General features: G+C 35.8%; 1 protein-coding gene and 2 long non-coding RNA genes across 8 annotated transcripts; 2 read left to right on the plus strand and 1 right to left on the minus strand.

Moving 5' to 3' along the window:
- Positions 1–1004: 1004 nt before the first annotated feature.
- On the plus strand, positions 1005–8495 carry LOC127960032 (uncharacterized). The gene is made up of 3 exons (XR_008154322.1): positions 1005–1218; positions 6258–6472; positions 7321–8495. It is a non-coding gene; the product is annotated as an uncharacterized LOC127960032 (long non-coding RNA).
- mst1ra (macrophage stimulating 1 receptor a) lies at positions 2349–24592 on the minus strand. Of its 6 annotated transcripts, none has more exons than XM_052559562.1 (21): positions 24161–24592; positions 21943–23198; positions 16200–16373; positions 15331–15453; positions 15008–15178; positions 10181–10341; positions 9623–9758; positions 9286–9422; positions 8984–9154; positions 8789–8885; positions 8503–8712; positions 7022–7168; positions 6773–6926; positions 6539–6631; positions 6182–6388; positions 5987–6067; positions 5709–5890; positions 5031–5140; positions 4722–4887; positions 4452–4588; positions 2349–3985 (listed from the first exon to the last, which is right to left on the minus strand). In XM_052559562.1, the coding sequence occupies exons 2-21, from the start codon at positions 23149–23151 to the stop codon at positions 3769–3771; spliced, it is 4083 nt and encodes a 1360-aa protein (XP_052415522.1). In that variant the 5' UTR covers positions 23152–23198; positions 24161–24592; the 3' UTR covers positions 2349–3768. The 6 variants fall into 6 exon arrangements, with proteins under 6 accessions (XP_052415522.1, XP_052415518.1, XP_052415517.1 ...); XM_052559558.1 differs by having other exon boundaries at positions 24299–24435; XM_052559557.1 differs by having other exon boundaries at positions 24172–24418.
- LOC127960033 (uncharacterized) lies at positions 9031–10171 on the plus strand. Its single transcript, XR_008154323.1, has 3 exons — positions 9031–9168; positions 9260–9439; positions 9715–10171. It is a non-coding gene; the product is annotated as an uncharacterized LOC127960033 (long non-coding RNA).
- Positions 24593–26762: the final 2170 nt, after the last annotated feature.

A 26762-nucleotide genomic window follows, 5' to 3' on the forward strand; every position in this document is an offset into this window, starting at 1 on the left:
AGTGCCAATGCTTGTTTTCAGATACACTGTTGCAATTATATTTTGTTATATGAAGTGTATTGTTGCAATTTTCATTCCATGTTGACTTTAATTTTCACTTGTAAATTCTAGCTTTCTCCTATATAATTTAAATGTAAATTTAAGCAGACTTTAATGAGATCAAGACAAGCAGTCAGACTGAAAAGCATTACTGACTCAGCTTTTCATTACACTGGCATTTAAGTGTTGCATTTTTTCCCCTGATGTGACAACCATGACTCACTGCAGTCCACCAGAGAACAGACCTCAACACAACCTACTGATGCTAGCAATACTAATGTTGCATGTGGAAAAGAGCATGCAGTAGGTATATACTGACCTCCAGTGACGAGAAAAGTGTATCCCTTCACAACTACATGCCCTGAATCCCTATAGAAGAAATTATTATCGGAACAGTGTCACAGCCAAGTGACTGAGCTAATAAAGCACTGACTACTAAAAACAATAATATCTAAGTAGCCATTTGCATGTTAGGTAACATTATTTTTGTTAAAGCAGACCAACTTTGCATTCATGTGCATTGTCATGTTGAGGAGTAATATGCATAATGCCCGCTTATGGGTTGTGTGATTTATATAGCATCATTAGAAACAGAGAACAACATGTTCAGAAATACAGTGTGTTTATATAAAACTTTGAGGTTTGACTTACCTTTTATTACTGTCATTTGACAAGCTTTCTATAGTGATTGCTCAAACCATGAAAAGTAGAAAAGTAGCAAAGAACACATTAAGAAACAGTGATTTTTCATAATTATTTTTTATTTTTAGGTATTACCGTGTTTGCCAGTGTGAAAGCTCAAACAGTGCCATGCAGTTGGGAAGAGTCGTGCAAAGAAACAGAAGAATGTGTTCAGAAATACAGTGAATTTGCACTTAAAACAAGTAACAGTTCTGTGATGTTTTCATATTTAAAAAATCAGATTGGACTTGCCTTATATTGCTGTCAGATTATCTACATTACCACATCATTGTAGCAGATCAAACCCTGGCATGTAGTTGGAAAGAATCATGCAAAGAAAAAACCAGAACATGTTCAGAAAAACAGTGATTCTTACTGCTCTTTAACACTATACAGGTAGCTAATACAGGTTTTTGATGTTGACACATGACATTTCTTACCACGTGTGTATTAGTGATGGCTCAAACCATGGCATGTGGTTGGAAAGACACATTCAAGGTAAGAAATTGATTCATTTAAGAATTTTTTTCTAGAATTATAATCAATTTAAAGAGAATATTTTATTTATATATTATTTATATAATATTTTTATTTTTCATGTTGTCACATTATCTTTCTTACTGTATTCAGCATTATGGTGGCTTAAATTATGGCATGTAGATGGAAAGAGTAATGTAAAAAAAAGGAAGACAGAAGAACATGTTTGAGGAATTCAGTGTTGAGGAAATCATGTTTAACATTCTAACAAATCAAAAAGGTCATGTCACGCAAAAAAGGGAACAGAGAATATGTTGAGTGATTTTCCAGAATTACAGGTGCTTGCTGGAATTTAATACAGTACAGTGTTCGATGTATTCATATAAATCTTAAACTTACCTTTTAATGCTGTCATATGACATTTTCTAACAAGTTTGCCATTGTGATGGCTCAAGCCATGGCATGTCGATGGAAAAGGTCATGCAAAGAAAATGTGTACATGTTCAGAAATACAGATTTTTTGCTGTTGTTGTTTTTTGGTTCTTGCTGCAGTTTAACACAAGTTTCAGAAAAATTTTGGAATTAACTTGAGCAAGTCAATAATTTTTGATGAATGAATGTATTTTTATAGAGATTTACCTACGTTAACAGATATCTTGTTCGCCCTAATCAAACACATGACCCAAAGCGACCACAAATCTGCTTCAACGACATCATAAAAGTTACAGAACGTTCAAGAATGAATCGGTTCTATTTGTAGCTATTACCCGTAACCATAGCGACAGTGACTAAAGCATCAAATATCAAAGATATCAAAGTCCAAAACGATACATTTGACACGACAAAAGGTTGCACTTGCAAACACATTGCGCAATTCGTGTATGAAAATGGGTGTAATGTAATGGGGGGGTGATATTATTCTCTTGTGCACCAGCTGGCATATGCAAATCAATCACATTTAAAATTTCTACAATGAAAAAAATATATTAATAACTTAAGATACTTATAGATTTTGCTGGAACAAGATGCGTCCTCAATCATTCACATAATTACGCAATAATTTGAAAATAAAGTAGTAGATGGTGTATTACAGTACATCACTGCTTGAGATCAATGATAACATCTTAAAATGATCATGTAAAACTCAGACCTTGTTTTTAAACTCTTTACTTGAATTGGAAAAAGAGGTTAAATGAAACTGATCAAATAATTTATCAAGTAATCATATCACTCTGTCACACAGCCTTTAATAAACCACGTGCCCTATCCAGGCACATGACAAAGCAACAAGTTCGTTTACATCGACAACAATAATACGATTTTAATAGGATTAAGACAATACTCTGATTAATAATCTACCATGTAAACAGAGATTTTTATCTTAATCCGGCTAAAGTCATATTCGAAGTAAATAGAAATCGAATTAAGATGTAGAGTATTTGTATTTTTAGTCGCATTGCTGAAGTGCAGTCTAGACATGTAAACACCTTTATTGTAGGAGTGTTCGCAGCATTTTGCGACAGGGTACACACACTGCAGTGGTCAACCATTTGAAGGCACACAAAAGAGCTCGCCTTCAACAACCCCGTCGTCTGTTTACAGAGCATGACAAATACTGTAATTAACTGCACTTGAAGCTTTCGGCAAATTAAACATGAAACACCCAAAACTGTATATGGCATCATAACGAACACCAACTATATGTTTAAACGTTAAATTCTGGAGGGGAACGTAATGTCGTGCCATTAATCGATTATGTATGATAACCATAGACTGTAACCAAGCGGCAACCTCCCGCTCTCTCTCGTGAGGAGAAGTGCTCAGTAAAACAGATTTAAACAGATTTGTGAACAATATTTGAGAGAAATAGGCATTTTGTGTACATAGAAAAAGTCTTAGATCTTTGAGTGCAGCTCATGAAAAATGGGGGCAAAAACAAAAGTGTTGCGTTTATAATTTTGTCCAGTATAATTAGATTACTCACTGTCTCTTACATTGTTACATTGCGTAAATCACTTGGTATATATTATTAGTATATATTATTCTGCTGTGCTGGTAGCCCTGCTCCCACTAAAAGTCTACTGGACCAAAATCTACTCCCCATGTATATTAAACATCAAATACTGACAAAGAGAGGGTGACATTTTCACTGGCAGTGTGGACCTAAAAATGGTTTGGTTACGGGAATTTTGCCACTTTGTACCAGGATAGAACACAGTGTTATACTATCTGAGCAATAACAAACATTTTCAGTTGTAATTCAGACAGAATAAAACATAACATTATAAAAAAAAATTACATTTATAATTCATTTGAAAAGTGCATTTGTCAAAAATCCCAAAGATGTGACACCAGTTTGGCCATGCAACTAACACCATGCACAAGCTTCACAAAAACATAACCATCACACACACAAAAAAGTACATTCAGTTTGACACACATTGGGATTCTCCAAATACAGCAGATCATCTTCAGTGCATGCTTTTTTGGTTCCCACACTTCACAGGACCATATGAGCCGCTGAATCCACAGGATGAACGCAGCTCAGGCTTATTTGATTTGAGACCAGGGTCAGGTGGAGGACTGGTCTGAGTGTTCAGAAGCAGGTGGGGCCGGAGAGAGTGGGGGGTAGGGCCGAGGCTGGTCCAGATTCACATAGGTGATCTGGAGGTTGATGTAATGTTCCCCCTCTAAGCTGTAGTGGATGTCTTGAATTTTATTCACGAGACTAGGGAAATTTGGTCTCTTCTCAGGCTCAGGATTCCAGCACTGCAGCATGATGGACCACCTATAATACATAATCCAAAATGATAAATTATTCTTTATGGTCTGTAGTCTAGTCAATTATGAAGCTACATATAAATCTAAGTGTTTCTGTTGGGTTTTCACAGCGGTTTCTAAAAAAAAGTTTTTTGATTTATTATTATTTTCACATTTTAATTTTTTTCTTTATTGTGATCAACTTGTGTTAGTAAAAGAATATTCTTTTTTTATATATATATATACATATATATTTTGACAACAACATTAATAATGTATTTATCCTGCTTTACTACTTCACCATGATTTGTGGTTTTCTGAATGTAAAATAGGTGTTGCTGACATGTAAATGTGGACATTTGCATCTATTAAAAAAGATACTTTTAAAGACATAATTTCATAACATAAATATTAAAAAGCCAAAGATAATTTGTTTCTTCATGATATGACCCCCTCACAAATAAAAGGCAGGTAAATATAAAATAAAATCATACAGGGAATCCAAGCAGTATTGTGGCTGTAGCAGTCGACGGCCCTGCATTAGATATGTTGTAATGTCATAAGGGTCCACATCAGGATACGGACTGGCCCCCCTCGTCATCAGCTCCCACAGCAACACTCCAAAAGACCACTAGAGGGAATACAATACATGTTAAATATAGAATGTAGAATCATACCCAACTGCTGAAATAGAAATTCCTTTATTGGATACATACCATTATTCTTGAAATGTTTTGAAAAGATTATACAGTATTTAAACTTACCACATCTGATTTGGTGGTGAATTTCTGTGTCTGCAGGCTTTCTAAAGCCATCCATTTGACCGGCAGCTTTGCTTTCTTGCTGTCCTTGACGCTGTAGTATTCCTTATCATAGACGTCACGTGCCATTCCAAAGTCAGCCACCTTCACTGTAAATGACTCATCAAGCCTAGGAAATGCAGTTTCATTACATTTGTTAGATATGTTGTGTCTATACACATTGTACTTCTATAAAACAACAAATCAGCTGTTTGTTACATTTTGGTGTATGCATACATTAACAGATAAATTCAGGTTGCTCCTCTTACTTACATGCAGTTACGTGCAGCAAGGTCTCTGTGCACAAATTTTTTGTTTGCGAGATACTCCATTCCTTTGGCAACTTGAAGCCCAAAGCCAATCAGGTCTTTCACTGTGGGATTCTGAACACAAAGGATATATGTTTTTACAACATTTCAATGCAAATGTTTAGTAAGTTTACATGATTTTACCTAGATTCAAATGTTCAAATTAGTAATGCACTGAAATAAAAATGCTGGGCCAAAAATTCAGGATGCACTTGACTGCAAACTGAATTCAAAACCAAAAATCAATGTCCTTTTTAAATTGATATATTATCAATGAATAAATCAAAATGTTCAACTTAAATTTAAATGAATATGTAAAATAGTGCATATATTTATCAAAATGCTGCTCTTGAGGGCTATCTATTGTCAAAGAATGTCTTTCATGAGGTATATTTAACATCACGTGACATTGTTCACAGGCTGTTTTATTGATGCATTTTTTGTGATTAAAACATTGCTTGAGCAATTATTTGAGACATAATATATTTCAAATACTTGTTCTGTTTTGTACTGTTTCATTCATGTTTAATATTTTTGCTACAACTAGTAGTATATAGGAAAAGATAGGATCATGTAATAAAATTGACCCTTTTAAAACTTTCTTTCATATTCAAAGTAACAAAGCATTAAATGAATGTGCTACCCTCTGTTCAGAGCGGATAAAATGCCGAAGGTCTCCGTGTTTCATGTAAGGCAGGATCACCAGTGGAAGTCCATCACTGGGAAGCACAATGCCCAAGAGGGACAGGACATGAGTGTGGTGGAAGGCCTTCATAAAGATTCCTTCTCTTAAAAACTGCTCCACCTCCTCCAGATCAGTGATCCCTTTCAAAAATTTAAAAGCATATTTACCGTTTTGTTTTGTATCATTCACAAGTTCATTATTAATGTACCCCTATTTAACAGTGTTAATGTACTTACGATTCAATGATTTGATGGCACAGTGGATCTCTTTTTCATCACTATCAGTAAGATATCCATGATACACTGTTCCAAAATGACCTGAGAAAGATTTGAGAAATATGCAAGTGTGAAATAGAAAGAGAAGGTACTGTAAGAAAGAGAAAAAGCAATGTAGCAAATCCAGATGGATTGCCGTTGCCCTAAGATATGTACCTTTGCCGATGATTTGGTCATGCTGGATTTTAACCTTATTATGTGGGATCAAAACATTCTTCACCTCCTCCAACAGATCTGGCCGGAGAGCGGACATAGAGATCGCCTGAGATTGAATCAAGGGAGCTGCTGCAGAGTCCATTGACCCAGCATACGGCAGACTGGAGAATGTTGCGCTCGAGCCTTGGAATGGAGAAACCATCAGACCTATAGTATACACAGTTCGTGTTTATTGAAGATCGGATGCTCTTTATGAAGATACACCAAGTTGGGCTTCATACTCTTTCAATTGTAGGTACCGTCTGGATATATAAAAAAAGAAAAATAACTTCAGGATCAGGATTTTATGTTTCTCACCTCTTCTGTAGTCACCATCAGGTGATCTGTCATAATTCTCCACGGCAGTGCGAGTTGAATGCAACGATAGTCGAACCTGAGCAAGTGCAGCTGCTAACCAAACAAAAGTATTTTTTTACATGCATTTTTTAAAATTCTGCTTTCAAGTATTATATGACAAAATATTTTGACAACATTAAAAAATGAGCATTTAATTTTGGAAAAGTTTTAGTTATTTTAACAGAACGCACTTACATTTCTTTTTCTTGCGCTCTCTTGCCATGGCTACGTAGGCCAGAGCTGCTCCCACGCCAATTGCAGCCAAGATGCCCAGCACCATGCCCATAATAAAATTGCTGTTTGTAGTTACTACCACACCAATGTAATATTCTTCTCCGTTCACGAACAGCTGAGAAACACACATGACACAGCAGCACATCATGAATGACAGATGCGGTGCCAACTTGAACTAATCAAGACTGAATTCAATAGACAGGCTCTGACCTTAACTGGCGCCCCCTGGCTAGAGATAGTCAGATTTTTGGGGATCCTGCAGGTGATCTCATTGTCCAGAACTGTAGCTTTGCAATCCACTCCATTAATTGTCATAATGATTTTCATGCAATCAGACACCAGGGCTAGTTTTTTGTGCTGGAATAAAAAAATGTGATTAGATTATGATAAAATACATCTGGAAGAATAATCTTACTGTCATCATTTTAGTCATAATTTAATTTTAGTAAATCATTCATTGTGTTGTTTGTATTTTTTTTATGTCTGTCTATTTTATGTATTCTGAACAGGATTTTTGTTCTGTTCGGACCAGGGGCGGACTGGCCATCTAGAGCACTGAGACATTTCCCGTTGGACCGCTGGCCAATGTGGGCCGCCCCACCCGGTACACAAATATATATATTTTTTAATAACAGAAATCATAATATTACATCTCTTTTCTACGCAAATGGATGATCGCGCGTGCGCAGTCGCGGCCGACAAGGAGTGTGTTGTTTGCATGTGAGTATTTTGCCCTCCCTCCCTGCTTAGTTTGGTCTACTTCATTGCGTATCTTGAAACACGCCCCCTTTCACGTCGTCTAATTTACAGAGAGAGAGAGACAGATTTATCCGGTACAGTGAATTTCTCTGAGCAGCAGGCCACTGTATACGTTCACTTAAAATATAACCAACTGTGTTTACGAGAATACTTGCAGAGACAATTATTTTGAGACTATTTTGTGTGTATGTGTTCAATCAGAAGTTACGATACGCGAAAGATGAATCAGTTCTGTGTACGCGCATTGTACTGAAATGCTGCTCTCGGCGCGTGCTTTGAACGAGTATGTGCAAATTGTTTAAAACGTTTGAATCAGCAAGATTTAGAAACAAGTGCAAACGATCAACTACGATCCGTTTCACCCCTTCAAGCGAGTAAACAACACTCAAGTTAGGAACCTTACATCACTATTAAAGATAGCCCGTCGGTCAGGGCGGTGATATATATTGGAGCCCGACTGGAAAACACAAAAGCCCCGGGATGTCGAGCTAGCGATTTTATGAGCCTTGCACCTCAGATCTATCCAGTTTGTGAACCATTGGTTTCCACACTGGTTTCGTTCAACAAAATAAATGATTATTTTAAAAGATTGACTCAAAAGAATCATCTCTTCACGAATCGGATCATGAACTTGTATAACAGATCCAAAGATGATCTATTATTGAACATCTAGATGGAATAAAGACTTCAAATTTATCTGTAAAGCACATAAAGCTATCGTTTGACTTAAAAAAAAAACTTCTATTTCATTCATTGTTCGTATGGATCTGTTAACTGAATGCAAAGTGTGAGTTCTAGGAGAATGTGTTATGATGTGGTGGGCTGCTGTGGGCCAGAAAGTCCAGGGCCACTTTTTGGTCCCAGTCTGCCCCTGGTTCAGACCATATACAAGACTATATAACCATACAATATATGCAACCAGTGAGACGTACATGCAGTGAGACTTCGTCCTGCCCTGGGCTGAGCTCAAGCACATTGCCTTCTGTTTCAAATGGGATGGGTTCTCCCTTAGCATGGCAGGTAAACGTCTGAGGCAGGAGTTCCTTGGCTCCATCCAGATCCACAGAGAGGATTCCTGTTGACTCCTCACATTCAGGGCTTATACACTCTATCTGGTTGGGATTCCCTTGACTAACACACACCTAAGGTACATCATCCAATAAGTTGCAACATTTAAAACATTTAAACATGGCTCTTCAAAATACAAATCAGTCCTACGGTTTGCACAGGTGCTGTGTTGTTGTTGCCTTTGTAGTTAATTACTGCTTGGGAAACAGAGTCCAGGTTCTGACCGAAGATAGTGATTTTTGATCCACTTTATTGTAGCAGGACCCAAAAAAATACATAGTAAAAAAATTATAAATTTACTTTTAAAAACTCAATTTAAAAGTAAAACTGAATGTTTTGACTCACCTTCTAAAACCACAGTTGGGCGTCACAGTCGTCACCTCAGGATCCAACACATATCTGAATTTTTGTGTGGCTGAAATAGTTGATTCATCAATTAAAACCTTTACATCTACCTCTGAAGTCTCCTCAGCACCTTCAGACCTACAAACAACAGACGTCCCATCGCTGGAGATGCTGGAGAAACAACAGTAGGAAAATACTCAGAACTCAGTGGTTACAAACAATGTACTAGACTGGCACTCTTATATTTCTAATCCTTGATTTATAACTCCTAAACAGTGAATTTCATAACTTGGCACAATAACCTTTCAACTGGGCAACTTCTTTCTCCGAGGCTGACCGTTCTGCTTCCACCAGCATCCAGATATTTTCCTGACAGGGTGATCAGGGTTCCTCCAATCTTAGGTCCTATGCCTGGACTGATATCTGTGATTTCTGGGGTCTTATGAGAGATAAGAGGTATGATAAGAGCTTTATCAATCTAAAATGGCAAAATACTAGAGGAAATTTTCTTTTTCAAAACTTTCATTTATCCAATTCATCAGCAGCAGTACCACAATCCAATATTTCTTAATAATCTGTCCATGTGTTAAACCATATTTAAGTTAAGTAATTAAAGACTGAGAATGTTTTGCTCATTACCACAAAACTGAAGCCTTGTATGCTAGCATTCCCAGAGATGTAGTATCCACTTTCCACACTCTTTTCATCCACTTGTATTGTTATATCAACAGTTTGCTCTGGACCTGACATTTCACCGTCAATCCTACACACCAGCCTGAGCGAAGAATGAAAAATTACATTTATTAATACATTCATGTTGTTATTGTTAACCAAAAGTCTTAAAAATTGGTTTTGATCATTTAAAAGATTAGAAAAAACAAACAAATAAAAAGACTATAACTTAAACTAAAATTACTATTAGAACTAATAATTTAAATAAAAGCTAATTCAAAATATTAATAAACACTGTGATAGTATATAAATAATACTAAAATAACAACACATATGTATGTGTGAGGTTGCAAAGGTTATCTGTCTCATAAACGAAAGGGTACTGGATATTTTTGGGTTGAAAAATGACAAAAATCCCCAATCTCTCTTTGATATGCATCTGCCACAACTTCCTGCTTCAATGGGAAAGAACTGTATTTATATATTTTTTTTGTGGAGAAACTAAAATGTGTATATGTTACTTACTGGGAGCTCCTGCTTTTTTCTGGAATAACAGTGCAGCTACTTTTTCCCACATAAACCTGATGAGAGGTTTGAGTGATAGCAGGTTGGGAAGCTGACTGGAAGTTCCAGCCGCAAAGAGTGATTTCACTCTTACCATTTGAAGGCATCGTGCTTGGGAAAAACTGAAAAGCAAATCTAGTTTTAGGGTTATACATAAAGTTCTTAATAGCTTTTTAAACTAAATGCTTATGCTTAGATGCTTAAAATTTGCAAAGACAAATTTACACCACCATTCAAAAACTTGGTAAAATTTTTTATGTTTTTATAAGGTGTCTCTTACACTCACCAAGGATGCATTTATTTAATAAGAAATAAAGTAAAAATTTTAATATTGTGAAGTCAGCACCAATTAGACCTGTGCCGGTATTCGGTAATGCGAGATATCATGGTAATTAATATGCACGATATTGTTATAGTGGGCACTTCTAAATACCGTGAATATTTATATATGACAAATTATTCAGAATTTGGAATGTATTTTAAGAATACTATTCCCTTCAACCGGTCAAAATGCACAGCACCACTGTATACTGCTTGAAAGAGGCACATGAGGAACACATGAGAAACACCCTGAATGAAAGCACATTCGCTGCATAAACTGCAGAAAAAATAAGCCTTTACTCTGGAAACCCCACAAAAAAAGCAGCCGCACTACATTCTAAAACATATGTAAACAGCCATTCAAAATTGTGGATTTGCAATGGTGTTCATCACAGCCAAATACTTAAATATTTATGGCCCTATTTTAATGATCTAAACGCAATGTGTAAAGCGCACAGTGCAGGTGCACTCAGGGCATGTCCAAATCCACTTTTTGTTATTTTAACGACGAAAAAAGGTTGGTGCACCAGGACGCATGGTCTAAACGGGTTGTCCATATTCTCTTAATGAGTAATGGGTGTTTTTTGGGCATAACATGCAATAAACTAATAAGAGTCTCATCTTCCATTCCCTTTAAGTGCCAATTGTGCTCGTGCCATGACGGATTTGCTATTTACACAGTGGAATTTGGCAACCGCAAAGACAGAACACATCTCCGAGATGAAAAGGAGCTGCTCGGAGCAAATAGATAGCCTAATTCTGATACATGCGATTTCCATTATGACATGTAGGCACTTACATATATATATTTAATTAGCCCAGAAAAATTCTTATGCATTGCAATCCTTTAATTTTTTCGCACATACATATAAACTCGCTGCATACAAACAGACGTGCACATACTCGCACACACATATAAACTTGATCCGTGCATATAAACCTATTAAGCACTCGCACATATATATAAACTCGATGCGCGCATACACATCCATAAAACACTCGAGCATACCATATTTTTTTTGGACTATAAGTCCCACCTGAGTGTAAGTCGCATCAGTCCAAAAATACATCACGACCGAGCGGCAACCTCCCACTCTTTCTAGTGAAGCCAGTAAGGAAGTGATTAAAACTGCAATTCATCGACTGGCCGCTTGATGCTGGCTGGAAAAGAGAGTCAATCCCATAGACTCCCCATGTTAAAATTGTGGTCTATATAGCTAATTTTGCCCTTCATGACAACAGTGAGGGGGTTGAATTTTTTTATAACTCATCCGTTTAAATTATATTAAGCCTTAAAGTTCTGCATAATTAAGGGCGTGGCCACTTGAGTGACAGGTGAATCGCCACTGCTGTCAAAGCCGTCGCACTAGGTGGGTGTGGCTTCAGCAACCAGCTCCCGCCCTTTTGCCCATTTTCGATTGTCCGGGAGAGTCGCGCAGTGACGAGCTGCCAAGATGGCGACGGCTCGCTCTGCACACTTTAGGCTTCAAAAACTCTCTTCAGGAGTCTACAGGTGACGTCACGGACACTACGTCCATGTTTTTATACAGTCTATGGTCATGACGAGGTAAAAAACATATATAAGTCACACTGGACTATAAGTCGCATTTATTTAGAACCAAGAACCAAGAGAAAACATTACCGTCTACAGCCACGAGAGGGCGCCCTCTTACGGCTGTAGACGGTAATGTTGTCTCTTGGTTTATTTCTCTCGGTTCATGTCAAATTAATTTCGATAAATAAGTCGCACCTGACTAATTTCATATGTGAATGTGCGTGAATTTTCAATGTAAACGGAAGGCATTTCAGTGTAAAAGGAAGTGGTTTAAGCGTGAACGGAAGTAACCACATTTGTAATCATAGACAGAGATCTATGTCATTCCTAATCTTTTGCTCAATCATTCAAAAAAAAAATTAATAACAAAGCGAAAGGTGAATGATTTTTTTTTAAAACACATGAACTGGAATATAGAGATTTTTAATCTTTCTATTTTTGTTATTTATTTATTTATTATTGCCCCCAAATTATACATTTAGTAGATAAAATGTACTATGTAGTTATAAAAAGTTTGTAAAATGTCTTTATACACTTTTTTTGTCCTTAATCATATACTGCATTGTGGTGCACTTTGAGATGAATTATCCACGGACCATGCTATCTATCACCAGAATATCCACCAACATGATCTTTTTTTTGATAAAGAACCACCATCCACAGCATCAGATAAAAAAGCAAACGTTAATTCTGAGAATGTTTACCCATGTGTTCATGCATGTGTGCAATAGTGGCTCATATATAACTTGAGAAAATGTAAATCTCCCCCATTAGAAGAGCTTCTGCAAACTAGGAAAAAAAGAACAGGCAGAAGTGCATGTATCAAACTCTGCTGATTTGTAACATATTCTTTAATTAAAAACAAACAGCTTCTCCACATGAACTGTAGGCTCTCATGCACTTCCATGTGAAACCTTTTTTAAGGAGAAAAAAAAAGTTAAATAGCTGTTACTGCATACGAGTCTTTATATATAGTTCTTTATTCTCAATGACACCAAATATCTCAGACACTGAACGTTTCAGAACACCGGCGAGTTCATGGACCATGATATTACACTCGCCAGCAGTAAGTTAATTGGCAGTTTCGATCTAGAAAAAGGTGAGAATTTCACAATATGTATGACACATGGATCGCTTTTATTTCATTTTTCCTGTTTTATTCAAAATATTTGAAAACATACTCACTATATTATGAAATCTATGATATTTCGATTCTGAAATATGTGCTTAAGTAGCTTAAACACTTTTATATCGACGTGTTAGTTGATCTATACCTTAATTCTGAAAATGGCTAAGCTCACTAGTGGGACTGGGACTTAGTTGGGAACACATTTTATATTTTTTAACTAGAGGCAGTTAAACTCTCTCTCTCTCTCTGTGTGTGTAACTTGCATAGCGTTTGGAAGGTATTTAGTGAAGATTGCATTGAAGTGAAATTCTCACCTTTTTCTTAATCAAAACTGCCAATTAACTTACTGCTGGCGAGTGTGATATCATGGTCCGTGAACTTCACCGGCGGATGATGTTGGCATCAATTGCATGTTATTGATGCTTTGCATGCCAGGGCTTGAAGGCCGAAACAAAGTGCGCGATTCAGATTGTGTTTCTGACTGCAGTTGAGCAGCCAACACATTCGATTCAACTGACGGTAATTGATCTGATAATAGTTGGCGAAGAAAGAACATTTCGCAAAATGCTTCAGGTGTAGCATGATTCCTGTCCATGATTGCAAATGCGGTATATAGACAGGTAAATTCCGTTCACGCTTAAACGACTTCCTCTTAAACTGAAATGCCTTCCTCTTACACTGAAATGCCTTCCGTTTACACTGAAATGCCTTCCTCTTACACTGAAATGCCTTCCGTTTACACTGAAATGCCTTCCGTTTACACTGAAAATTCACGCACATCCACATATGAAATCACTTGCACATATATATATATATATATATATATATATATATATATATATATATATATATATATATTTTTTTTTTTTTGCGTTTCTAATATACAGAAATCACTTGCATCACTTGCATATATATCACTTGAAATCACTTGCATATATATACTGTATATATATATATATATATATATATATATATATATATATATATATATATATATATATATATATATATATATATGTATGTATATATATATGCAAGTGATTTCATATGTGGATGTGCGTGAATTTTCAGTGTAAATAGAAGGCATTTGTATGCAGCGAGTTTATATGTATGTGCGAGTGTTTAATAGGTGTATATGCACTGATCAAGTTTATATGTACTGTATGTGCGAGTATGTGCTGGTGTGTTTGTGTGCGTCAAGTTCATTTGTATACGCAAGTTATTCACAAGTGTGTATGCATACATTGCTAACATTATATGTATTGGTATCGATATCATATTAGTGTTCATGTGTATTTTATATATGTATTTTTGAACATCCAGTAGTATGCATGTATATGTGAGTAATTTATATGCACGTGTTTTATGTATGTATTGATAAGCAAAGTCTAAGTACTTTTTTTTCTAAGTACTGGGAAACAAAATAACAGCAAACAAATGCTCAGCATAACATCGTACTATTGTGTCACTACACAATTTTCATACTTCTGTTTGTTTTATTTAATTTTACTATCTAATATATGTGGAAAATTTTAAAGAAATAAAGGTTTCTTGTTTCACTCAAATTACTTCAGAGTCAAAGCTGGCATTCCGTCCAGTATGAGACAGGGGTGAGAGTCCAACAGATACTGTGGTTGTTAACACAGCCCTGCCCTGAAATGACTACAATGACTCTGAAGCAGCCTTCATGTTATCAGTTCACACTCACTGTTTATTAGAAACGCAAACTTAAAAGACAGACAGTTTATTGTGACATTTATTGCCCAATTATGCAATGCATTACCTGGGTGATTACTGGAGGGCAGGAGTTGTTACTCCACTGATCCTTACACTGATGCATCTGGGAACAGACTCCATCACACCAGCCACATCCCATAAACTTGGGGGCTGCTAAACACTCTGAACAATTGAGGAAATGGGCACAGCCTGGACCTCTGGGAGACACGTTTATCAGCTGCACATACAAGATGAAGAGAGACAGGTTTGACAGGAAAATGAAGATGAAAACTATGAGTCACTTTTTGTCTGTATATTTTAAACATTAAACCTTTAATTCACTACTGATGGCTGATAAGCTTTTGAACTGTACAGAATGCATGTGCATACCTTGTTTCCAACGACAAAGAGCAGAGACTCGGAAGAAAGAACAGCAGCTTGTGACACTTTCTGCATTTCTTCCACAAGAGAGTAGTTGGCAAACACTACAAGGGACGATTTGCTCAGAATAACCTGAAAAGTAAAAGTATAAAGTTTTTTTTTTTTTTGGTTTGTCAACAGTCAAAACTACACAGCATACATAGTCACAGCTACACAATTATGAAATATATATGATATATGTCCTTAAAAGAGCAAAAATTATTCACTGTTTCCATCCCATATAGGGAGCCAATAAAAGCCTGGCTTATGATCGTATTGGCCACTGACTTGCAGGAAAGATACAGTATGAGCTAAGTATGAATAAGGATAGGATTCAGAAGTCACTACGCATTTGCTATTAAGCAATATATAATTAGCAAATCTTATTTAAAAGGTCAGAATTACGAGATATGAAAGTTTACATGTTGTAATTCAGTTTTTTCCCACCACGGAATACAAAAAAAAAAAAGTAAATAGTAACTTTTTATATTACAATTCTGATTTTTATTTACTTTGTGGACTTTGGAAAATGTGGACTTTTCTTCTCAGAACTGCAGGATATAAACTTTAATTTTTTTATTTTTTATTTTTTAATTGTGAATACCACTAAATTCTGACATTTTGCCTTTAAATTTCGAGTGTACACCTCAGAAAAAATTGTGAAATATAAATAACGATTTAGGGGGAAAGAGATGACAGATTGGTGTCTGAAACACTTTAAATATACGTCAGCAACACATATGCTACTGTAGCTCCCCATTAAACTTCAGTAAGGTCCCAATCATTATTCATAATTTTAAATGGATTCAGTTTCTACCCCCAAAAAAAGCCATAATAACCTGCAAAAGCCTTCCATCATCCGTGCCGATGTGTGCCACAGTCTTGGTCTCAATGGTAGTCACCAAAATAGAAGTAAAGAGCACATTGTTCATCTGCCTATTGAAGAAGTCCACTCTGTAGTAAGGCTTTGCCACCATTGTGGGCATATGGTAGCATTTCAAATCATCTGGGTTCTAGACAAAATAAAACAAAATATTGAGTGAATAAATATATTTAGAGAATATGAAAACATTTTCATCCAACTTTTCATTGATTTGCAAGAAATAATTTTTTTTTTAAATCACGGAATACACAGAAAGTGCCAATCTGACAAAATGTAAAGTGCATAATCAGTAATTGCAACAATATACACTCTGTATGTCCTGCCTGCATTTGAAGCTCAATGGACTGTTAAAAAAACAACAACATTATTGTACACTTCGTCAAATGAACATTTTTCCCTCATTGTCCATTTCCTGTGCCATGTTTGTTTCAGTTTTTTTACTGACTTCAAAAGGGTGACACTGTGACAGAAAAAAATATACTTTAACAGCAACCCCAGTGAAAAGGAAGCAACAACTTGTAAACGGAAGGCTACAGACACCATCTGGCAGTAATAAATTATTTCCTGCCCCTAAAGCTTGAACCCTTGTACCAAATTAAGATTTGAGGGATATGTGCAGTCTGTTGGTGGTAGCACTCACTGAATAATTAGAAAGCAAACATTTACTGTCCAGTCAGGATTTCATTTCCATTGCTATAGAAATTAATAAGCTTAAGAGCAGATGTCATACCGCTTATGTTGACTTTTTTGCTCCCATGGTAAACAAATGTTAAAATTGTCTAACTTTTCCAATATTTCAATAAAGATTTAAAGATACCTTAAAAGTATAATTAAAGTGGTTTTGTGATATTTCAATTCTTCTGAATTAATATGATAACTGTGAGATTAATTTTAGTTATTCTTCACTGGAAATCTGGACCTACATAAAGGAGGCAAATTCATAAGAGTTCATAAGAGCAATTATTCTTTTGTTGTCAGAATTATGTGCTTTTGAAACTGACTGATTCAGTTCTCCAGCCTGGTGATCCAGTGGTTATCAGCACATTCTTCAGAATTTATCTTTGGAACGTTGAGTAAATAAGGAAAGATTTTCTGATAAACGGATTAAAATATTTAGGAAAAATTGTATTAAAAAAGTTCAATATTAATGGGAAAACACAAAAACTATGAAAATCAGATGTACAGGGTGGAATGTCCAGAAACTATTCACAATTGACATGTTAAAATACATATCTATAACTACAGGACATTGCATTGTAAATCTGGCTTTATTTGAGCCAACCTCCTCAGTATCCCTGTTTCGACTGGTTAAAAACAAACTGTTGACGTCAGTAGTGAACATCCTAAAACTGCATGCTTTTCTTGATTTATCACATCTGGCTTATTGCCTGTTTAAGACTGTACTCAACACAACTATCTGCCACAGAAAGTTCAGTCTAACAGTAAGGTATTGCGTGACGTATTACAGTTCATGTAGGAGCATGTGGCAGCTGGAATCAGTATGATAAAGCCTGACTCTCACAGAGTGATCCCTGAGCAAGTGCAGCCAAACATGAGTTTAGACGAAAACCAAATGTTTTTGTGAGTCATTTCCTGAAACTGGCTTCACTAACTATCAAATATTCTATGGTCCACTCCTTTTAAGGTATAGGTTATGAAATATAAACAAGAACAATTATACAAACCCTTTAAATAACACAAGATGGGGACAAGGTACACGAAAGAGAATAACTAAGATAGATGGTTTTGGCAAAGGTTCCTAGGTGTTTGCCAGAGTGTTCTGGAAGTTACTGTAACATTACTAGGGCGTGGTTTCTATGTTGCTAAGGGGCTCATAGGGTTCCTAGTGTGTTCTGGGGGAAATGCTATGGTGTTTTGGGGGTTGCTAGGGCAATAAGAACATTTCTATGCTGTTCAAACCAGCCCAATTGTTGAACAATACTCGACTAATACACTTTACATCCCCATTGGGTATCACCTATATACTGAGCTGGGTAGATTCCTTAGAAACTGTGGTCTGTTACTGATTCCACATTACATGACAAAAAATGGATTTAGTTGCATAATCCATTACATTATACCGACATTGTATGTAATGTGATCAGGAATTTATTTTGATTACTTTTACATTACATTTGGCCTAATTTGTTTATGACATTAATTCAGATAGGATAATCTTGTTCCGTATTGATATAAAAAAACACAAAGAGGAGGAAAATATATTCCATTCATTGTAATTAACAACATGAAGTAACTTAAACATTACATCAAGGTTTTCCAAACTGGGGTTTGTATAGGAACTGCAAGGGCGTTTTGTGAGTTTAATGAAAAGCTAATCATTAATAAATAATAAAAAACGGACTAAATAAAAAAATAATTGCAAAAAAACATTCATCAAAATAAAACACTTTCTACAAATATTAAAATATTTCATCTGTTTAACTGCATGTCATGTGACCCCTAACTCACAGAGAACCGTGAACATGCAAATGTGATACTTAATTATTAAAATATTAAAATCTCAGGGTAATTCAAGTAATATATATTAGATGAAAGATGTTCAGATGAGAAAAACGTTTGGGAATGACTACATTGAATTTGTGCATTTTAAGGTATCTCCCCTAGAGTTAAACAGTTCAGTTTTACCATTTTTTAATTCTTTCAGTCACTCTCCGTGTCTGGCAGTATCACTTTTAGCTTAGCTTAGCATAGATCACAGAATCTGATTAGACCATTAGCATCTCGCTCAAAAATGACCAAATAATTTTTATATTTTTCCTATTTAAAACTTGACTATTCTGTAGTTACTAATGTACTAAGACTGATGGAAAATTAAAAGTTGAGATTTTCTAGGCTGATATGGCTAGGAACCAGAGGTGTAACGATTCACTTGTTTTCTCGATGCATCAATTACAAACCCTGAAAATTCATATGCATCGATCTTGAAACATGATTTTTTAATTGTGAATCGCCGATCTCGGACAGATAAATAAATTAAGTTTTCTACCTAATTCTGTGGAGAAAATTAAAATAATAGCTAATTAAATGTAGTCGCCTATATAAAGCAATCATAAAATTGCCATTAGGAAAAAAATATTGATTACAAATGATTATTGTCGAGCAGTGCATTTGATTACTAACAGAAAATTAAAAGTAATAAAAAAAGTTAATTTAATTATTAAAATAATTATTGAAAATTATTAAAATAATTAAAAATAATAATAATAATCATGTTAATACATGGCTATATAAGTTTGGACACCTTCTCATTCAAAGAGTTTTCTTTATTTTCATGACTATGAAAATTGTACAGTCACACTGAAGGCATCAAAACTATGAATTAACACATGTGGAATTATATACATAACAAAAAAGTGTGAAACAACTGAAAATATGTCATTGTAGGTTCTTCAAAGTAGCCACCTTCTGCTTTAATTACTGCTTTGCACACTCTTGGCTTCTCTTGATGAGCTTCAAGAGGTAGTCACCTGAAATGGTCTTCACTTCACAGGTGTGCCCTGTCAGGTTTAATGTTTGTGATTTCTTGCCTTATAAATGGGGTTGGGACCATCAGTTGTGTTGTGCAGAAGTCAGGTGGATACACAGCTGATAGTCCTACTGAATAGACTTTTAGAATTTGTAATTTGCAAGAAAACCATAACGCAAAAGAAAAAGCAGCTAAGTACAGGAAAACAAGTGGCCATCATTACTTTAAGAAATTAAGTCCGAAAAATTGGGAAAACTTTGAAAGTGTCCCCAAGTGCAGTCACAAAAACCATCAAGCGCTACAAAGAAACTGGCTCACATGCGAAGACCAAGAAACACCTCTGCTGCAGAGGATAAGTTCATCAGAGTCACCAGCCTCAGAAATCGCAGGTTAAGCACACAGAGTTCTAGCAGCAGACACATCTCTAGAACAACTGTTAAGAGGAGACTGTGTGAATCAGACCTTCATGGTAGAATATCTGCTAGGAAACCACTGCTAAAGAAAGGACTTGAGAGACTTGTTTGGGCTAAAGAACACAAGGAATGGACATTAGACCAGTGGAAATCTGCGCTTTGATCTGATGAGTCCAAATGTGAGATCTTCGGTTCCAACCACCGTGTCTTTGTGCGATGCAGAAAAGGTGAACGGATGGACTCTACATGCCTGGTTCCCACCGTGAAGCATGGAGGAGGAGGTGTGATGGTGTGGGGGTGCTTTGCTGGTGACACTGTTGGGGATTTATTCAAAATTGAAGGCATATTGAACCAGCATGGCTACCACAGCATCTTGCAGCGGCATGCTATTCCATCCGGTTTGCGTTTAGTTGGACCCTAATTTATTTTTCAACAGGACAATGACCCCAAACACACCTCCAGGCTGTGTAAGGGCTATTTGACCAAGAAGAAAAGTGATGGGGTGCTGCGCCAGATGACCTGGCCTCCAAAGTCACCGGACCTGAACCCAATCGAGATGGTTTAGGGGTGAGCTGGACCGCAGACAGAAGGCAAAAGTGCCAAAAAGTGCTAAGCATCTCTCGGGGAACTCCTTCAAGACTGTTGGAAGACCATTTCAGGTGACTACCTCTTGAAGCTCATCAAGAGAAGCCAAGAGTGTGCAAAACAGTAATCAAAGCAAAAGGTGGCTACTTTGAAGAACCTAGAATATGACATATTTTCAGTTGTTTCACAATTTTTTTTTAATGTATATAATTCCATATATAATTCCACATGTGTTAATTCATAGTTTTGATGCCTTCAGTGTGAATCTACAATTTTCATAGTCATGAAAATAAAGAAAACTCTTTGAATGAGAAGGTGTGTCCAAACTTTTGGTCTGTACTGTACATAAAATGATTGTACAGTATTTGACATTTCTGTCACTTCTGAAACTGTTAGCTTATACATAATACTTTTAAAGCTCTTTTTAAAAATCTTTGCTTACATATATTTTAAAGTATGTCATCATGCCATAGCATAATTAAACTAGCATTTAACAATGTACAAAAATTTTTTTCTAACATATGGTTCTCTAACCTTAAAGGCTGCTGTAATTTGCCCCCTGACTAAGCATTTATGAATTTAGGGGAAGCATTTAAATAATTCTGTGAATGCACTTAGAGAGTGCAGAATCGAATCATTATAATTGAATCATTATAATCGAATCGAATCGAATTGTGAAATGAATCATTCTAAATTTGCAAAAATCGTTCTTGATTCAAATCGAAAACCTGTGAATCGAATCGAATCAAACTGCTGCCTACCCAAAGATTCACAGCCCTACAAGGAACTATACTCTCATTCTGGAGTAATAATCAAAGAACTATGCTGCCGTACCATGGGTGCAGCAGGTGCAGTAATATTACGCAGCACCGGAAAATAGTCCCCAGCTAGTTTGTGTAGTTGCAGCGTAGCTGGGGACTATTTTCAGGCACTGCGTAATATCACTGCTTTAAATCCTTTAAATGACCTACATAATTCAAATAAAAATGTATGTGTTCATCAGTAGCTGATGTAATGTTAAAATGCTAAGAAAATACTTCTTAAAACTGAAAAAAAAAAACATTACTTTTTTTAATTAAAGGGACAGTTCTTTGTGTTAATGCCCACAAAACTGGAAGACTTCATGAGGAGCAGGATGGAGAAACGCAGATTTAATAAATAAACAAGACGAATGGACAATTTTCAATAAGCTGCAGTGAGAAACAAAAACTCACCTGATGTGGGCACATTTCACAAGGCTGAAAATGGCACAATCCCCGAGAGAGCCGCTCCGTCCGATTTGAACAGCAGGACTCCTCCCCTTTCTTAATCTCACTGTTCACATCTTCTATTGGAAATGCACACAAGGCAGACTTTCTGATAGGATTCCCCTTTTCATCTGTTTCAGCAAACACCCCATAAAGAATTGGGTGGTCCATATTCACTCTTAGTTCATCAGCCAGCTCCTTGCCTGCTGTACCGAAATGAGCAGCTTGAACTGAGTTGAACACAATATCCTTAATCCACGAGCTCCTTCTCCTGCGTTTGGGCTCAAAGCGGCACTCCAGAAGAATTTCCCTATACATCCAAGGCTCGCTGTCCATGATGGGCAGCCGTCCAAGATGGGTCTGCAACTTGGTGTTTGGTTTCATTGGGTTCTCCCACTGTACAGATAAGAAATACACATATTCTTTCGTAGAGAACGTATAGATGTAGTCGATTTTAAATGTATCCTGTAATTCAGGAAGAACTGTCAGACCCTTCACGTGACTGTCAAATCCATCTTCTGTGGCAAGCAAGCGACGAACAGAAAGGGACTGTTTGCCAAAAGATCCAGCAATGTTGGTATTGATGGTAGCTGCAGTAAAGAAATACGTTGTAAATCCTTCATTGACCGCGCTGACCTTTGTTCCCAGAGGACTAGCAACACAGGCAGGACAATCTAAGTGTGAGTTGGCACTTTTATCAAAAAAACATTTAATGCTTGAGGGGCTTCCGCTTGGATTTAGTTCAAGCATGTTACAGACTCCATACTGTGTGCTCCCACAGACGTACAGGTAGTCCAAATAGCCCTGAGGCTCTAAAATAAGAACTTGGTTATCTGTGTCCAGTGGTGTTCCCGGTTCATTCTCAATATCACAATGACAGGTTTCACATTCTGAACTGCCAACTGGCCCTGTTCTTATTTTCCATAGTTTGGTGAGATTTTTGTCCAAGGCTTCAACCACATTTTGAGAGGCCACATAAACCTCATTGAAATTTTCATTAACAACTATGTTCTGTATGGCTTTTGCAGTTTGGAAAAAAGAGACAGGGTAGGTAACAGAAAAGTTTAGATTCATTTGCGGGACTGTGGGGCATGATTTCAGTGCACAGGTCAGATGTATCTGCAACCAGACACATTTTAACAAGGTCCTGGGGCTGATGAGCATCTCTGCTGTCATGAGGTGAAAAGACTTCACTGTTACTCCAAACACATGATCAAGATAACCTTTGAACAGAAAAAAAGACAAAAACAGAAGAAAGAGAGATTAATATGTACACTGTAAAAATGCTTTTGCCGTTATGCCAGAACATCCATTCCATCTGTTTGCAGTATCTTGTCAGTAACTTGGCAATAAGACTACTAAGAACAACAATGCAGCCCTCATAAAAAATAAAAATAAAAAAATAAAAAAGGGGGCTTTTTATTATATAGTATTTGATAAATAAACTCTGATTTCAAGTACTGAAATTAAAGTGTGATGAATTTGTGACACCATATTTTACTTTTAAAATTAAATTATAAAATTATGTTTTCATTTCAATGTTATGGGATCAATTTTGTACATTATGCATGTTATAGCTAAAAGATAACGTCATACAAATACTTAGCACACAGCAAACCATAGTTTCCACCAAAACAGACTACATTATGCATTTGGCTGCTCGAATCCAAAAAAAAAAAAAAAAAAAAAAAACATTTTATTAGTTAACACCATACTATAGGCTAGATAAACTGTAGTAACCTGGTAGTCACCACTGTTATCAATAAATAAAAATAAATAAACACAGCTTGAACGCGTTCCTATGTTTGGTACTTTAATTTTTGGTTATGGAAACTATGGTTATGGAATTTTGACATAAGATGACTCAATTATTACGCAATATATCCTTAAGATGACGATTTTCACTGTAATTTAGGTTTTAGGAAAGTCGACTACATAAACTCGAATCTCTTGTCAAAAAAAATTAAAAAGCAACTTGACGCAATTTCTAACAAGCGATAAACAAACATGTCACAGAGTACGCAGCTTTGATTTTCACGGAATTGAAAATACATGTAGACTAGCTCGCCTATATACAATGAAATGATAACTAAAATGTAACCTGTTTCGCGTGTATGTTACAAAACGTCTATAAGCACTAAAAGGAGAAAATGTATTATTGATTATAAAAAGCATGTGAATTTACCTGAGGCTCACCTGTGGCCTTTTACCTCTTTCCCTGAAGTCCAATGAATAGTTGAACGTGCGCACATAAACGTCAAACAGCCATTACAAAAACTCAAAAGAAAACGGTAACAGTGGTTGTACTTTAAATTGTAAATACCTGAGAAAAAAAAATCTCACAAGATGAACTGGTTTCTTCGTACAGGACGGTTCCGACTTCTTGTATTAGCGTTAGATAGAGAACGCGGTCAATGCCCCATTCACAGAACACGCCTAAACACCTCATAAGGAAGTGATGTTGCTCAATCCTTCCCCAACCTAAACATCCCCTCAGGGATTAAAGTTAAAATTAAGGCAGTCACACCCCTTGACTTGTCTAAATAGCATTTAAGCAGACATAAAATGTAAGTCTACAAACATTTGGATTTCATCGGCTTGTGTTTTTAAGAGGAATGTGGTTATTTTTTTGTTATTTTTGAAGGAATGCAGAGCATAGTTAAGATTCAGGGCAGGCTATAAACTCTTCTGGGGTGGGGGCTGCTAGGTTACGTCAGTATTCTTTCTAACAAATGTAATGGAAATGTTAGCCAGCATCCAATCCACGTTACACCATAACTACACACATACAGTAATATACATTAACTAAAGGTTGTGGTGTTATATTGCAAATAAACAGCTTTTTTACACGACTACACTGTTATGTGGTCTCAGGTAGTGGTGGGGGGGGGGGGGGGGTATAGTCATGCGTTCTAACGTGTTTTGGGTGTAACATATTTTGAAACTGGATGAAAGTGATTTCAACAGACATAACAGATGATGTCATTATGGATTTCCACGTAAATTAAATACAGATGTTATAGGTTTGCTAATTCCACTGTCTAAGAAAAAAACAAACAGCTAGCCTAATAATTGCTAAACCAAAAATATTTTTTAAAATAATGTATTATTTGTCTAAATATATAATGAATAATACATAATTTATAAATAATTATTATCGCTTATTTATTTTTAGATATAAAAAAAAAATTAAGAAAGAAAAAATTAGTAGAATTAGTAGAATGGCATTCATTCCCGAGACAAATATGTTTTCAAATTGAATGTTTTAAAAATGCTATTGTTACATTGGTTTCTCTAATTTAAAGCTTAATATATCTAGTTTTCTATTTATTATTTTATCTTTACATAATATTTTCTATGTACTATACTATACTATATTAAAATTATAATATTATTACCGATATATTCAAATTCAGGTTTGAAACTATCCTTCCAAAATGCGGGTTTGAGAAAACACAGTTTCCACATGGTGGCGCCACAACCTCTACATTTAAACAACATATCCTAAATTAAGAATGCTTTTGTAGCATGCTATCCAAATGTTTTCCTGTTTGAAAATGAAGAAATTAAAACAATATTCTATAAAATATACATACACTCTATATTGTATTTTTTATGTTGCAAAATATTAAACAATACTTAAAACATGCATGAAATATGTCAGTAATTTATGCCAATGCAATATAACACAAATGGCACAAATAGCAAATGTAGATGCTGATGTAATTGATTATAGTTACACATGTAATATCAGTTACATGTACATTGCAACTAGTGTTACTTTTCTTGAAAGAGAAATTGCCAAAGTTGCAGAGAAAGTACTTCTCTGTTCATGACTGCTTTTGAGAACAGCTCAGCCTGTTATTAGCCTAAACAGCCCATTTTGGAAAGCCAGTTGAGGCACAGAGGTCATCCAGACTTCCTTTTGTCAGCTCAAATTCTGTTTGGGGTCTGTTCCGATCTCTTAAGCGTGTGTCTGTTTGCCAGAACGAGTAGAATTAAAGTTGTTGTTAAACTCAGTAGCCAGTAAACTACATTGATCGGGAATTTGCGTCATGGCCATTCACGCCGAAGTGAATGCTATTCTTCCTCTGTCTGTCTCTAAATGTCCAAAGGTGCAGTTCAGGCCTCAGTTGAGGAAGAGGGTGATACATAAAGGCTTTCCAAAACAAGCGAAAGAGAAAGAGAGTGGTTGTATGATTGTAAGCTGACTAAAGAGCCCATGAAATCAAAATGAGAGTTTTGTGGTTTAAAGTCCATGCCTGTTAGCAGTGAGGTCATTTATAGCTGAGGGGAAAAGTTTTTTGTTTCCCATTTTGAAACATTTCTCAACATGTCTGTGGTTTTCTCTTTATAAGAAACTGTAAGCATATTTCTGTCATTTTATTTACCATTTTATGTCCATTTTAAATATGTCTTTCAAATGAGTCTTTTGAAAGAAGTCTCTTATGCTACAGTAACCCAGACAGCAATTATCAAAATACAGTAAAAAAACCTGTACAGTTGTGAAATATTATTACAAGTTAATTATTTATTATGTTATCATTCTAACCATTATGTTTTCAGCGTATTAGAATATCTTCATTTATATTTCTTATTTTTATCTGTATTGAAAACAGTTTTTGCTGCTTAATAATATTTTCTTGGACCCATGATACACCATCATTCAAACGTCTAGCTTAAGTACAATTTGAAAAGAAAAAGAAAAGAAAAAGAAATGGATACTTTTATTCAGCAAGAATGCATTAAAATGATCCAAAGTAACCAAAGAAAATTACAAAATAACA

Source organism: Carassius gibelio, chromosome B6 (genome assembly GCF_023724105.1).
Source record: "Carassius gibelio isolate Cgi1373 ecotype wild population from Czech Republic chromosome B6, carGib1.2-hapl.c, whole genome shotgun sequence".
Classification (NCBI taxonomy): Eukaryota; Metazoa; Chordata; class Actinopteri; order Cypriniformes; family Cyprinidae; genus Carassius; species Carassius gibelio.

Coding starts and splice junctions, on each gene's coding strand:
- mst1ra (XM_052559562.1), bottom strand. CDS start 23,151: ATGACAGCAGAGATGCTCATCAGCCCCAGGACCTTGTTAAAATGTGTC. Junction 9,155..9,285: donor AGAAGTTGCCCAGTTGAAAG/GTTATTGTGCCA, acceptor TTGTTTCTCCAG/CATCTCCAGCGATGGGACGT. Junction 6,068..6,181: donor TGACCAAATCATCGGCAAAG/GTACATATCTTA, acceptor AATCTTTCTCAG/GTCATTTTGGAACAGTGTAT.